Here is a 15636-nt window from a genome sequence, read left to right as displayed (position 1 = left end):
CCTTTACACTCATAAAAATTATTGCAGATCCCAATGAGTTTTTGTTTATATAGGCTGTGTTTATCAATATAGACTATTAGTAATTAAAACTGAGAAGTATTTCAAATGCTTATTTATTCGAGCATAATAATATACCCATTGCATGTTAACAATGTATTTCTATATTGAGACCTACGATTTTACATTGTTTGCAAATCTTTGATATCTGTTTTGGATTTGTTTTGTTTTTCTGTTCGTTTTTATTTAGACAATTAAATTTAACAGGATGTTATTGGTCAATCAGAGTACATAGATTTAGAGAAAACATCTCCACATCTTTTGGACAGTTAATTATATTGTATACCCATCACCCAAAGTCAAATCATCTCTGTCACCCTATATTTTGTTTCTCTTTAAGCTCCTTCCCTTCCCCTCACCCCCCTCCCTCTCCATCCTTCCCTTCCCCCTGGTAACTACTGCATCCCTGTCTATGTCCATGAGTCTCAATTTTGTGTCCCACCAAATCAGAAAAGGCTACGAACTGTATGATAGCTGTTTTCATAAAAGAAAGTTGGGTTCTTTTAGTGCTTCTGCATTCAATCCATTGCATTGCTATTCCTGTTGAACTCTGCAGAGAAATCCAGTCTCATACAAATACTGCACAAATGCACCTTGACTTAATAAGGGGGTTATATCCTGATAAGCCTGTATTGTATTGGAAATACAGTAGATGAAAATGCATCTAATGTACAAACTACTGAACATCATAGCTTAGCCTAGCTTATTTCTACTGAATGTATATTATTTTGCCATTATCATAAATATATATAATCTTAAGTTAGGGTTATCTATTGTTGGAAAAAATGCAGCAATATTTTAATAGACTTTTCAAGTGACTGTGCACTTCTGTGATAGAACACAAAAACTCAACATCTGATGTTAAAGTTTAGTTGCAGTTTTGAACCAGAAACAATACCAAGAAACTTTTCAAACTTTGTTACATGAAATTTTATTGATCGCTTTTTTACTTTGGAAAGTTTTCTTAGCTCATACATGATTTTGTGACATCATTTATTGATCACTTGGAAAATATTGGAATCGTGCATCTTCCAAGAGTTGACACATTTCATCCTAAAAAGTTAAAGTAAATGGGATTAATTTAATTAAATTACATTTTAAGAATTAATAATACCAGTAATCTTGCCAGAAAAATAAGTACTAGAAATCTAGAAAGCCATTAAACTTGTAATGATGTTATATTTTTCAAATTTTCTGATTTTCACTTGAAGGCTTGAATTTTATCATTGGTAACCACATGCTATCAGTGTTTTTCTTGAAGTGACATGTCCACTTGACTCATTTCTGAGAACATGTTTGGCATATACTCACATGTGGAAAACCATAGTTTGTCAGTTATTCTTTCAAGTGAAAAATGGAGTTCAATGAAAAACGTGGCTAGTTCAGCTTGCAACCTAACAGACACACCATGCTTTTCCTCAGGAATAAACAATCATACTTAGGGATGTGGATGAAATGTTTTGTGTATTGCCCACATTGTCAAAAAGAATGTTAAAATATACTAAAAAATTAAGATTTAATAAATTTAATCATTGTTATTCATCAAGGGCATTATTAAATACATTATTTGTATTTGTATATTCCTGCTTTTGAAGCACTTAAAATAGAGCATTTTTAAAGTTTCACATCTATTTATGTGATGATGTTATTAATACTGCAAAATCATTTGAGAAGCTGCCAAATGCATACAAACGCTGCTCTAGGCTGACCAATTACCCATATGAGCAACAATTATATTAGCATGCAAGGGCAATTGGAGGGAAAATTGGACCCTGTGGATATCCAGCTGAGCAAACAGAACTGAGGAAGGATAGAGGATGTGTGTTAGTTTGAAAAAAGAAATACATCTCAGCTTACTTAAAAAAATATTTGTAGCAGTAACGGCACATTCTTTATATGTCCTCCGTTGTCTAGTATTTTTCAAATTAGCCTTCTCCAAACAAAAGGGCACCTGTGCTTCAAGATCAACACCCAAATATCAGTTTTACCCATAAAAAGGCCAGAATAATTCCAGAAATACAGAGCTTGGAATACACATATCCAAACATTCAGATGCTACTGTCCATTTGCACGTGTGTCAGTAGTAGTTTAATTGTGGCATGATGGATGATATTTATTCTTAATACTGAAATTTACTATTATAACTAGAAGTGTTTCCTAGCTCTAACGTCTGATGATTTTTGACAAAAACGAAATGATTGAGGGTCTGGTATGATGAGGTTTTACATTTCTACATTGAACTATAGGTGAGGAATTCCTGATGAATAAGTGATGACCATCTAGTTAATGAAATTTATTCTATAAATTGTATAAGTTGTGTAGCTGTAGGCCAAATATTCTCCATTAAACAGGTTCCTATTTTAATTGCACCTAGAAGTAACCAATATCCAAGTTTTTTGGTGGTTTACACTTGTTAAGACTTGATGTCTGATTTAGAGAGTTCTTGAAAGTTTGAAAGTATTTCAAGTATTTTCAACATGGAAAAGTCCCCAAAATAGGGAAAATAATCATCCAAAGTGCTCTAAGTTTTGCTATTCATTTTCCATGGCATTTTTTTATTTTTGAAAATAATTTTAATAATTTGGGTGATTACCGTGGTGGGTCACCTCTAAGAGGGCCCTCAGTGATTCCCACTTCAAGGTATTCATACCTTTGTAGAATCTTCTTTTCCCTCACCAGAGTTAACATTCTAAACCTAGAATGTATCATCTCACATGTTTTTATACTTTTATTTGTGTAATCATGAAAAATACTTTGATCAATGTTTAAACTTTATATAAACCTCATCATGGTAGTCCTTTTTTTTTTTCCTCCCTCCATAGCACTTACCATCTAGAATAATAATGTGAAAGATCCCCACTCCCACTGTGCTTACCAGAATTAGCTTCTGGCAATAATTTGGTGTCTTTATTTCTCTTCTATTTGTCACATGCATGGTTGTTTGGTTATCTAAGGAAACTTGACTAATTTTTATGTGATTTGCATTTTTAACTTTGTAACATCTTGGTGATCATCCATATCAAGACATAATCATCTACACCATTCTTACTAACTTTTCTGTAGACTTTGTCATGTCAATATCCTATGATTGATTTACGTAACCCGAATTTTGGTGTAAGTTGAAACACACCCTAGCCTAAGTCAGTTACCTATCCTAACATAGTTGTAAAATCATAATCTAGAACATAAAAACACAACTAAGCCACAGAAAAAGGAAAAGGGTATATACTGTACTGTAGAAAAAAATGACAAAAAATGAGTTATTCTTCCACGTGCAACCAAACTATATAGTTTACCCATGTAATCCGTAAACACGATGCTAACAGCGTAAGCTAAAACACTCACATCTCAATTTTTTAAGTTTTTAAAGGAGTGAGCGTTGTAAACTCAAAACATTGTTCCATTCCTTATTGTAGGAATGGAACTGTGTTGTTACCCAAGGACCACCTGTATTAATTTTTACAAATTTATGTCAGTCCAATAGAGGTAACCATTTGTTCTTTTTTTTTCCTTTCCCAATTCTTTATGTTGTTTGGGTTGTTTGTTTCTTTTTGTTGCATGTTACTAACTATATTTTCTGGATATTTTTAAAATTTATTCAATGTGTTTCCAAATTTTAGCTGTTTCTTTTTTTTTCTTTATGGTAACTATCACTGTGTAACAACCCCAAATTTAGTAACATAAAACAATCTTTTTCTTTTATGGTCACAGATTTTATGGGTCAGGAATTCAGATGCACAACAGTTTTTCTCTGTTCCATGGAGTCTGAGGCTTCAGCCAGAAATAGTTGGAGACTAAAGGACTCTGTTACTGCAGACTTGAATCAGCCAGAGCCTCATTTCCTCACCTGTCTGATGGCTGGTGCTGGCTGTCAGCTGGGACCTCAGTTGGGGCTGTCAACAAGACACCTTCATGGGCCTTTCCCTGTGTCCGTTTGGGCTTCTTCACAGCATGATGACTGTGTTCTAGGGGATAGTGGCCTACGAGAACTGGGCAGAACCCATGTCACCTTTCATGACCTGGTCTCAGAAATCACAAGCCTGCTGTAGTTGCAAGCCAGCCCAGATTCCATGAGAGCAAATGGATATTCCACTTCTTGAGAAGAGTGTTTAAAAAGTCACATTTCACAAGGAAAGTATGTTGCAAGGGAGATCTATGGGAAATTCATTGAGGACATCTATGGGACATAAAATTCGCTGCAACAATTTCGTTTTTTTGGAATAATTAAATTCCCTTGAAATTTAATTATTGTCAAGACTTCTGGTTTTCATCTTGTTCAGGAAATCTTGTTTTTCAAATCAAGATTATGTATTTTCCTTTATTTAAGAAAAAATGATAGTCATGCTCTTTTGTGTTTGTTGCTGAATCCATTTGGAGTCTGTCTATATCAACCCCACTGTAACCTTAATTTTAGTAAACTTCAGTGTTTTTGTATATTTCTGTAAAATTTTATTTTTGTAATATGTATATAGTGAGAAATTAAATTTTTCTACATATGCAAAATATCACTAATGTGTTTTTTCATAGGTTATTTTTTCACATCTGATTTATAATGTCACTGTGTTCTTGAAGGTATATAATATATATGTATTTAATTGTAATAATTACTAATAAAAATTTCAGAAACATTAACCTGTTTTTCTAATTGTAACCTTCCTGTAGGAAATAGATTTTTAAATACCTTTATCCATTTGACATGAAATTTTTACATTTTTATTTTCCATCCCCACTTGTATGCATATATTTTAGAATTTTGTAGTCAGATTACTATTTTATATCATCTATTTAAAAATCAACTTTATTGAGGTATAGTTTACATACAACAAAATGTACCCATTTTAAGTGTATATTTCAATTAGTTCTTACAAATATATACACCTAGTATTTCCCAAAACAATTCAGATATAGAATATTCAGACACTCCAAAAAGTTCCCTGGGGCAGCTCACTCCCTACTCTAGGAAATGCTTACTGATCAGCTTTCTCTCGCTAGAGATTAGATTTGCCTTTTCCAGAATTTCACTTAAGTGGAATTATACAGTATATCCTCTTTTTCAGATAGGCTTCTGCTCAGCATATGTTTTGAGATTGATTCATGTTGTAGGTATCTATTTCTTACTAAGTGGTATTCTATGGTATGAATTATTCTCTTTTTTTTTTTTTTTATCCCAGTTCCTGAAATTTATTAAGGATTGGTATTATTTCTTTAAATATTTAGTAGATTTCACTGGTTAAGCTAACTGGACCTGGGCTTTTCTTTGCTTGGAAGACCTTTTTATTTTCCATTAAAAAAAATTTTTTTTTATGTAGAAATTAAATGGGGTGACCATTGGTCCGTAGGAATAAAGAAGTTTCAGGTGTACATATCCATGGCATGTAAACTATTCGTTGTATTGTGTGCTCATTACTTAAATTACAAACCACTTTGCATCACCACGTATTTGGCCTGTTTTGCTCCCTCCCCTCCACCTTCTCCTTCTGGTAACAACTTCATTTTTGTCTAGATCTGTGAGTTCGTTTTATATTCTACATATGAGTGAAATGTTATAGTTCTTAGCTTTTTCTGATTTACTTATTTCCCTTAGCATTATATTCTCGAGGTCTGTCCATGTCACAGATGTCAGTATTTCATCTTTTCTTATGGCTGAGTAGTATTGCATTGTATATATGAACCATATTTTTTATCCCATCCTCTATCGAAAGGACACTTTGGTTGTTTCCATATTTTGGCCACTGTGAATAATGCTGTGATAAACATGGGGCTCCATAAGTCTTTATGAACAAAGTTTTCATATTTTTTGAGTAGATGCCCAGTAGAGTGATTACTGGATCATATAGTATCTCTATTCTTAATTTTTTAAGGACACACCATACTCTTTTCTATAGTGACTGTACCAGTTTACATTCCCACCAGCAGTGAAGGAGGGTTTGTTTTTCGCTGCAAACTCTCCAACACTTGCTATTACCTGTCTTGTTGATAATAGCCAGTCTAACAGGTGTAAGGTGGTATCTCATTGTAGTTTTTATTTGCATTTCTCTAATAGCTAGTAAAGATGAGCATTGTTTTATGTATCTGTTGTTTTTATGTGATCATGAATGAGGTGTCGGTTCAGGTCCTTTTCCCATTTTTGATTGGATTGTCTGTCTGGGCTTTGTGAATTCTTTATATATTTTGGACATTAACACCTGTTGGAACTGTTGTTTGTAAATATTATCTCCCATTTGGTTGGCTGCCTATTTGTTTTGTTGTCATTTTCTTTTGCTGTGCAAAAGCTTTTTAGTTTGATATAGTCCCATTTATTTATTTTTGCATTTATTTCCCTTCCCTTTGGGGTCAAATTTATAAAATGTTCCCTAGGGCCAAGGTCCCAAAGTTGAGTACCTATGTTTCCTTCTATATAATTTATTGTTTCAGATCTTATATTTAGGTCTTTGATCCATTCTGAATTAATTTTTGTGCATGGGACAAACTGTAGTCAAGTTTCATTCTGTTGCATGTGGCTTTCCAATTTTTATTTTTTTTATTTTTCTGAAGCTGGAAACGGGGAGAGACAGTCAGACAGACTCCCACATGCGCCCGACTGGGATCCACCTGGCACGCCCACCAGGGGCGACGCTCTGCCCACCAGGGGGTGATGCTCTGCCCCTCCGGGGGGTTGCTCTGCCGCGACCAGAGCCACTCTAGCACCTGGGGCAGAGGCCAAGGAGCCATCCCCAGCGCCCGGGCCATCTTTGCTCCAATGGAGCCTTGGCTGCGGGAGGGGAAGAGAGAGACAGAGGAAGGAGGGGGTGGGGGTGAAGAAGCAAATGGGCGCTTCTCCTATGTGCCCTGGCCAGGAATCGAACCCGGGTCCCCCGCACACCAGGCCGACGCTCTACCGCTGAGCCAACCGGCCAGGGCACTTTCCAATTTTTTTAGCAACATTATAGGAAAAGGCTTTCTTTTTTCCTTTATCTGTTTTTGGCCCTTTTGTCAAAAATTATTTGCCTCTATACCTGTGGTTTTATTTCTGGGCTTTCGATTTTATTCCATTGGTATGTGTGTCTGTTTTTCTGACAATACTATGCTGTTTTGATTATCGTGGCTCTGTACTATAATTTGAAGTCAGATAGTGTGATACCTCTAGCTTTGTTTTTTTTTCCTTAGGATTGCTTTGGCTATTTGGAGTCTTTTATAATTCAATACAAATCTGATGATTTTTTTGTTCTGTTTTTAAAAAAAATGATATTGGGATTTTAATGGGGATTGCATTAAATCTGTATATTGCTTTGGATAATATAGCCATTTTAAAGATGTTGATTCTTTCAATCCATGAACTTGGAATATCTTCCCACTTCATTGTGTCTTTTTAAATCTCTCTTAGAAATGCTTTAGAGTTTTCAGTATATAAGTCCTTCATATCCTTTGTTAAGTTTACTGCAAGGTATTTTGTTGTTGCTATTGTAAAGGAGCTGTATTTTTCATTTCATTTTCTGAGGTTTCATTGTTGGCATATAGGAAAGTAGGAGTGTTTTGTATATTAATTGTGTACTCTATGACTTTACTGTGTTTTTTTGTTTCTAATGGGTTGGGGTTTTTTTTGGTGGAGTCTTGAGGGTTTTCTATATACAGAATCATGTCAGTTGCAAAAAGTGATACCTTTACTTCTTTCCCAGTATGGATTCCTTTTTATTTCTTTCTCTTGCCCAATTGCTTTGGCTCGGACTTCCAGAAATATGTTGAATAAGAGTAGAAAGAGTAGGCAGCCTTGTCTTGTTCCTGATTTTAGAAGAAAACTTTCAATTTTTCACCATTCAGTATGATATTGGCTGAGGGCTTGTCATATATGGCCTTTATTATGTTTAGGTACTTCTATTCCGATTTTATTGAGTGTTTAATCATAAATGGATGTATCTTATCAAATGCCTATTTTACATCTACTGATAGGACCATCATATTATTTTTGTCCTTTGTTTTGTTAATGTTGGTGTATTACATTGATCAGTTTGTGTACATTAAACCATCCTTTGCCCCTGGAATAAACACTTGATCGTGAGTAGTGTTTTTTAATATGTTGTTGTATTCAATTTGCTAGTATTTTGTTTAGGATTTTTTATCTGTATTCACCAGAGATATTCTTTATTTTTCTTTTTTGTGTGTTTTCCCTGCCAGGTTTTGTTATTAGGGTTATGTTGGCCTAATAAAATGTGTTAGGAGGTATTGCCTCTTCTTCAGTTTTTTGTAATACTTTGAGAAGGATAGGTATCAAATCTTTTTTAATGTTTGGTGGAATACATTAGTGAAGCCATCTGGTTCTGGGCTTTTATTTTTGGAGAAGTTTTTGATAGTTGTTTCAATTTCCTTACTGTTTATCAGTCTATTTAGGTTTTCCACTTTATCATGATTCAATCTAGAAAGATAGTATAGTTCTAGAAAGTTATCTATTTTTTGAGGCATATAGTCTTTCATGGTATTCTAGTACGATTCTTCACTGGGGAACAAAATTTTTTTTCATTTTCTGTTGCCTGAGGTTTTAGAACTGTTCTTATACATTTCTGCATCGCTGATTCCAATCTGAAATCTGTTTTTTGTGCATGCTCTAGTTTTTATGCAATTTTAATTTCTTTTTGTTACAGTTAATGGCATGCATTGGTTTTTAAATTGGACTTAAAGGGCAACGACTCTTGGATTGAACATAACCACAAGGCAATTAATGTTTTACAAACATCACTTTTACATAATTGTAGTTGTTTTTAAATGTAAAAGATTATTATCTGATAAAAACACCCTTGTATTTTGTTTTAAGATTGAATCACGGCTTCTTCGAGTAGGCATAAATGTAAGAATAGTCCTGACACCTTCTGTTATATATGTGGCTGTTACACACTTCAATGTCAAAGGCACAATATTTCATCATTTGTGACACGTGCATATATTGCCTATTTTCAAGTTCCCCTTGGCAATCAAGACAAGAATTGGGCTCATCATGTTGTGTGTCATAATTGTGAGGAAATGCTTTATGACTGGACAAAAGGAAAACGCAAAGGAATGCCTTTTGGTATTCTCATGGTTTGGCGTGAACCTAAGGACCACAATAGTGACTGTTATTTCTGTCTGATCCATACAAAGAGCATCGGCAAGAAAAAATGGCATATGATCGCATATCCTAATATTTTTTCAGCAATACGACCTATCCCACACTCTGAGACACTCCCGGTTCCAGTTTTCAATGGTTTTATTTCTTCTAAGGACGAAGAAAGTGAACATGGTAATCAAGTGTATTTTGATAAGATGCATGAGGAAATGGTTGTAGAATCTGAAGGGTCTTCTTCTGATGCCAAGTAGTCATTAACCCATGAGCAGTTTAGCCAACCCGAATTGAATGACTTAGTAAGAGATTTGTGCCTATCAAAGAAAGCAGCTGAGTTATTAGCCTCCAGGCTTCAAGAAAAGAATGTACTTCACTGGTCAGCCAAAGTATCCCATTTCAGGAAGTGTGAACAAATTTTTGTGGACTTGTTTTCTGAAGACAAACACTTTGTTTACTGTCATAATATCAATAGTCTTCTCAGCCAGCTAGGTGTTACCACTTACAGTCCAACAGAATGGCAGCTATTTCTTGACAGCTCTAAATGGAGTCTGAAATGTGTTCTCCTAAACAAATGGTAATGTTTATGCAGTGGTTCCAATTGGTTATTCAACTCATCTGTAAGAAGATTATAATGACATAAAAATTGTCCTCGACTTTCTGAAGTATGAGGAGCATAACTGGATCATTTGTGTGGATTTTAAAATGGTAAGATTCCTGCTAGGACAACAGAGAGGTTTCACGAAGTATCTTTGCGTTCTGTGTTTGTGGGACAGCCGAGCTCAGGAGAAACACTGTACACAGAAGGAGTGGCCGAAATGTGAAGCTCTGGAAGTAGGGATGCAAAATATTGTGAATGAACCTGTAGTTAATTGAGACAGGATAATTTTCCCCCCACTTCATATCAGACTTGGCTTAATGAAGCAGTTTGTTCAGGCTTTAAACAGAGAAAGTGAATGCTTTCAACATATTATTTCTGCTTTTCTTGCCTTGTCTTTTAAGAAGATAAAAGCAGGTGTATTCGATGGACCTCAAATTCGAACCCTAATATGTGATGAAGAATTTGCCAGGAAGATGAAGAAGGAGGAGAAAGCAGCATGGCAGTCTTTTGTGGCAGTTACAACGAACTTCCTCGGCAACAAAAAAGCAGAAAGCTATGAACTTCTGGTTCAAAGGATGCTATTGGCTTTCCGCGACATTGGATGTAACATGAGCGTTGATTCACTTTCTGAACAGTCACCTTGATAAGTTTCTCGAAAATCTTGGAGCTATTAGTGATGAGCAGACTATTGCTGGAGCACCAAACGAGATTGTCCTCAACAAGTACACAAATGCAAGAGTACAAACACAAATTTTTGCCTAGATAGAATTTAAATAAGTTTTGCACAAATTTTATGATTAAAATAGTGTTTTAATATGTTCTATTTTGAAATTGTAGACAAATTCTGATGCAATCATATCTTTTAGTATATTAGTGTATTTACTGCATTATATAAATTATATTTCACAAAGATGATGCCCAAGAAGACATTCTACTTCATTATGTTAAACTAAATGTTGAAAATTTTATAATAAGATGAAAACCTAAAATCTTGAATTGCAAAAAAGCTGTAGCTTACAGAGAAAAACTAATGTCAGATTTGATATCAGCACACTCGAGGTAGGTAAGAAGAAGTGTTTTTGTGGATGCAACAAAAATTTTGTTCCCCAGTGTTATCTATGATATCTGTGGTTACTTCTCTTTCATTTTTGATTTTGTTTATATGAGTTACTTCTCCTTTTTCTTTAGGCTAGCTAGGGATTTGTCTATCTTATTTATCTTTTCAAAGAAACACCTCTCTTCTATTAATTTTTTCTATAATTTTTTGTGTTTTCTATTTTAGTTCTGCTCTAATTTTTATTATTCCTTTTCTTCTGCTGACTTTGGGTTGCCTTTGTTCTTTTTTTTTCTGGTTCTTTAAGTATTAAAATATTTTTAGGTTGTTTTCTTGGGATCTCTCTTGTTTCTTGAGCTAGGCCTGTAATGATATAAACATCCTTCTTGTTACAGCATTAGCTGCATCCCAGAAGTTTTGATGTGTCATGCTATCATTCTCATTTGTCTCCCTATAGCTTTTGATCTCTGCTTTGATTTCTTTTTTGACTCAGTCATTTTTTAGTAGTAGTACATTGCTTAATTTCCATACTTTTTGTGGGTACCTTTCTTCCTTTATGCAGTTGAATTTTAATTTCAGAGCATTATGGTCAGAGAATATGGTTAGTATAATTTTTTTATTTTTTTAAGGCTAGTTTTGTGACCCAAAATATGGTCTATCCTTGAGAATGTTTCATGTGTATTGGAGAAAAATGTATAATCTGATATTCTGGGATGAAAGGTTCTGTAAATGTCAATTATGTCCATTTGGCCTAATGTGCTGTTTAAGGCTGATATTTCTTTATTGTTTCTCAATTTATATGATCAATCTAGAGCTATCAATGGAGTATTAGACTACCCAACTATGATTGTGTTTTTGTCTGTTTCTCCTTTTAGTTCTGTTACTAGTTGCTTAATATATTTTGGTGCTTCCTGACTTGGTACATATATATGAAGAATATATATCTCTTCTTGACGTAGTGTCCCCTTTATCATTATGAAATGAACACCTTTGTCTCTTGCTACCCTTGTTGTCTTGAAATCAATATTGTCGGATAAAAGTATGACTGACTGCACCTGCTTTTCTTGGGATGTTATTTGCTTGGAGAATCATTTTCTATCCTTTCACTTTGAGTCTACTTTTGTCCTTGCAGTTTAGATGTACCTCCTGAAGTCAGCATATGGTTGGGTGTTGATTTTGATCCAATCCGTTGCTCTGTGCCTCTCTATTGGTAATTTCAGTTCATTTACATTTAGGGTAATTATTGATCCATGAGGATTTCCTAAAGTCATTTTATCTTTTGTTTTCTGGTAGTTCTGTGCCACCGTTCATTTATTTGTGTTTCTGTTTGTTGTTTTTGTTTGGTGGTATTCCATGCTTCTTTTCTCTATTTCCTCTTTTTTTAAGCTATGTATTTCAGTTTTGGGGGGGGGGTTGTGGGGTGTTTTTTTTTTTGTGAGTGGTTACTAATAGGTTATTGAAAAAAAGTTTTGTATATACTATAGTCCTTTGTCTTATGAATGTTTCTGTCCTCCATATTCCTTTGCTAATGCAGATCTTTACCCCTTTCCCATATGTGTTTGGTGTCAAAATTATTCCTGTTTATGTTGTAGGTTTGTTGAAGATCTTACTCATGGTTTTGTGACATTTTCTTTTTTGTATCAAGTAGAATAACCTGTTGGGTATTTCCTGCAGTGGGAATTTTCTGGTGATAAATTCCTTCAACTTTGTTTATCTGGAAAAGTCTTTGTTTCTCCTTCATATTTAATGGATAACCTTGATGGATATATTATTCTTGCCTAGTAATTTCTCCTGTTCAGTATTTTTAATGTTTGGGTCCACTCTCTTCTGGCTTGTGGAGTTTCTGCTGAGAAGTTTGATAATAACCTGATGGTCATTTTTAAATGTTATTCTTTTCTCTGGCTGCCTTGAGCATTCTTTCTTTGTCATTAATTTTTGACAGTTTTAATGCAAGGTGCCTTGGAAAGGCCTCTTTAGATTGAAGTAACTAGGCATTCTGTTTGCTTCTCTGATTTGAGGATTCAGCTCTTTCCATAGGTTTGATAGATTCTCCATTCCCTTCTTCTTCTCTTCTTTTTCTGGTGTACCATTCTTACAGTACTCTTTCTGATGTAGTCATATAAGTCTTGTAGAGCGCGCTCTCTCTCTCTCTTTATTCTTGAGTTTCTTCTTCCCTCTGGTCATCTCTAGGTGCATATATCTTCAATATCACTTATTTTTTCCTCATTCTTAATTTCATTGATTGAGTTCTTCATCTCCAGGATTTTTGTTTGGTTCTTTTTAAAAAATTTTAATCTCTTTGGTAAAGTATTCATTTTATTTTTTTTATTTCTTTTCAGAGTGCATTAAATTGCCTATCAGTCTTTTCTCACATCTCACTAAGTATTTTCAGAACTTCCGTTTTGAATTCTCTGTTGTTTATATCCCAAGTTTCTATGTGTTTAAGATTGCTTTCTGGAGAGTTTTCTTTTTCTTTCTGAACTGTGTCTCTTTCTTGGTTATTATTCATGGTATTTGATGGACTCCTTATCTGTCTAGGCATTTGTAAGTGGCTCTTTCTTAGTAGTTTACTTCCAAGAGGTTTTTCAATCATTTTCCAGTAGGTGGCACTCGATTATAAAGTTTTAGCTTTGTGAAATCCCTGAGCTGACTCCCTCCGAGATGCTGGATGCTGTCAGTGTAGCCATGATGTTGGGGGTGGGGTGGACTGAGGGCACCTGATCATCTTCTTTGTTCTTCCCCCAGCAATGGTGACCTCAGGCCTCCATGTGTTCTCTCCTGCCCCCCAATGGACTGGCAACAAGACACAGAGCACTCCTTTTGTTCAGGGGAAACAATGGTTCTGTGGAGTTCCTGGTTTTGCCACTAATGCATTTTATGCCCGGACACCAAAGGCAAAGAGAGGAAAGTTCTGGGAGGCTGTGAAGTTGCGGCACTTTATGTTTCTGTTTTCTCTGTCCAAAGCGTAGGCCATGAACAGACCGTGGTAGAACCAGCAGTGTCCCAGAGTTGTGTCCCTTGCCCTCTCTCTGCAATAAGTTGCTGCTCTAATTGTTTACTTCTGAGAGAGCCCCCACCCCATCTCTCTACTCTTCTCAGCAAGAAGAAACCCAGACTCAACAAAGTTTCTCCCCTCTCCAGAGCCACACTGTGAGCACTTGTCTGTGGGGCTGTGTCCTTATGTTTCACTCTGGACTCTTCTGTCTACCGTTAGTTGCTTCAATGTGCAGACATTTCAGGTGTGCCTCTGCACACCCAGCTGGGTTATTTTTGCTGAGTAATAGCTGTTCAAATTGTTGAAATTTTAAGGGGAGAGTTCAAGGAGATCTCTTTACCATTCCTCTGACAACTCTTCCCTCTGGAAAAATTTTAATTACTCACTTAATTAGTTGTTAAAGTTCTATTCAGGTTTTCTATTTCTTCTTACATTTTAGGAATTTGTTTCTCAGAATTTCACTCAATTTTTCCAATTTGTTGGCACAAAGTTGTTTATACTATTACCTTAGAAGTCTTTTAAGTTCTGTAGTGTCAGTATCAATGGCCCCTCTTTTATTCCCAATTTTAGTAACCTGCCTTCCTTTTGTATTTTGTTTTGTTAGTCTACTTAAAAAATTTGTAAATTTTGTGATAATTTTAAAAGACATTTTGTTTTTATTGTTTTTTTGCTTCAATTTTGCTTTTCCTTTTCTAGTTTCTTACTGTGAGGGTTTAAGTTCTGATTTGAAATCTTTATTCTTTTCTAATACAGATTTTCAAAGCTGTAGACTGCCTTTTTAGATCTACTCTCGCCACATTTTATAAGTTTGGTATGCTGTTTTTGTTGTTATTCAATCCAAAATATTTTAATTTTCCTTGAGATTTATATTTTGATTATAGATTATTTAGAAGAGTGTTGTTTAATTTGCTAGAATTTAGAAATTTTCCAAATTTATTTCTACTGCTAATTTCTAATTTCATTCCATTGTGATTAGAAAGGACACTCTGTATGGTACCTAACCTTTTACTTTATGGATATTTATTTTATGGCCTAGCATATGATGTCTCTTAAAGAATGTTCCAGGGGTATTTGAAAAGAATTTGCATTTTGATTGGGGTACAATATTCTCAAAAGATACAGATGATTAAACTGGATATAAAAGCAAGATCCAAGTAATGCTGTCTACAAGAGACAATATTTATATTGAAAACATCAATAGATTGAAAATAAAGGATTACAAAATATATACCATTCAAGCAGTAATTATGAGAGAGCTAGAATAGCTATAAGAATATTGGACAAAATAGATTTTATGCTAAAAAACAAAAAAACAAAAACTAGAGGGATATACAAAGAGGGATATTTTATGAGAGGTACTGAAGAATCAACATTTAATATCAATACTTTTTATTGCTACATGAAGGATTTTCTTTTTATAAATTTTTATTAATTTTAATGGGTGACATCAATAAATCAGGGTACATATATTCAAAGAAAACTTGTTCAGGTTATCTTGTCATTCAATTATGTTGCATACTCATCACCCAAAGTTAGATTGTCCTCCGTCACCTTCTATCTAGTTTTCTTTGTGCCCCTCCCTCTCCCCCTTCCCCTCTCCCTTCTTCTCTTCCCCCCCCCCCCCCGTAGTCACCACACTCTTGTCCATGTCTCTTAGTCTCGTTTTTATGTTCCACCTATGTATGGAATCATGCAATTCTTAGTTTTTTTCTGATTTACTTCTTTCACTCTGTCTAATGTTATCAAGATCCAACCATTTTGTTGTAAATGATCCGATGTCATCATTTCTTATGGCTGAGTAGTATTCCATAGTGTATATGTGCCACATCTTCTTTATCCAGTCTTCTATTGAAGGGCTTTTT

General features: G+C 34.7%; 1 protein-coding gene across 1 annotated transcript in view; it reads left to right on the top strand.

The window, feature by feature from the left end:
* The window catches only part of ZDHHC21 (zinc finger DHHC-type palmitoyltransferase 21), a 79250-nt gene extending 74637 nt beyond the window's left edge, over positions 1-4613 (top strand). The window contains exon 8 of the mRNA XM_066368194.1: positions 3769-4613. Within this exon, the coding sequence (XP_066224291.1) occupies positions 3769-3826 (58 nt within the window). The 3' untranslated portion in view covers positions 3827-4613. The remainder of the gene's footprint in view (positions 1-3768) is intronic.
* Positions 4614-15636: the final 11023 nt, after the last annotated feature.

Source organism: Saccopteryx leptura, chromosome 2 (assembly GCF_036850995.1).
Source record: "Saccopteryx leptura isolate mSacLep1 chromosome 2, mSacLep1_pri_phased_curated, whole genome shotgun sequence".
NCBI lineage: Eukaryota > Metazoa > Chordata > Mammalia > Chiroptera > Emballonuridae > Saccopteryx > Saccopteryx leptura.
Note: the sequence above shows the minus strand (reverse complement) of the source record. Positions and strands in the feature narration are given on the sequence as shown.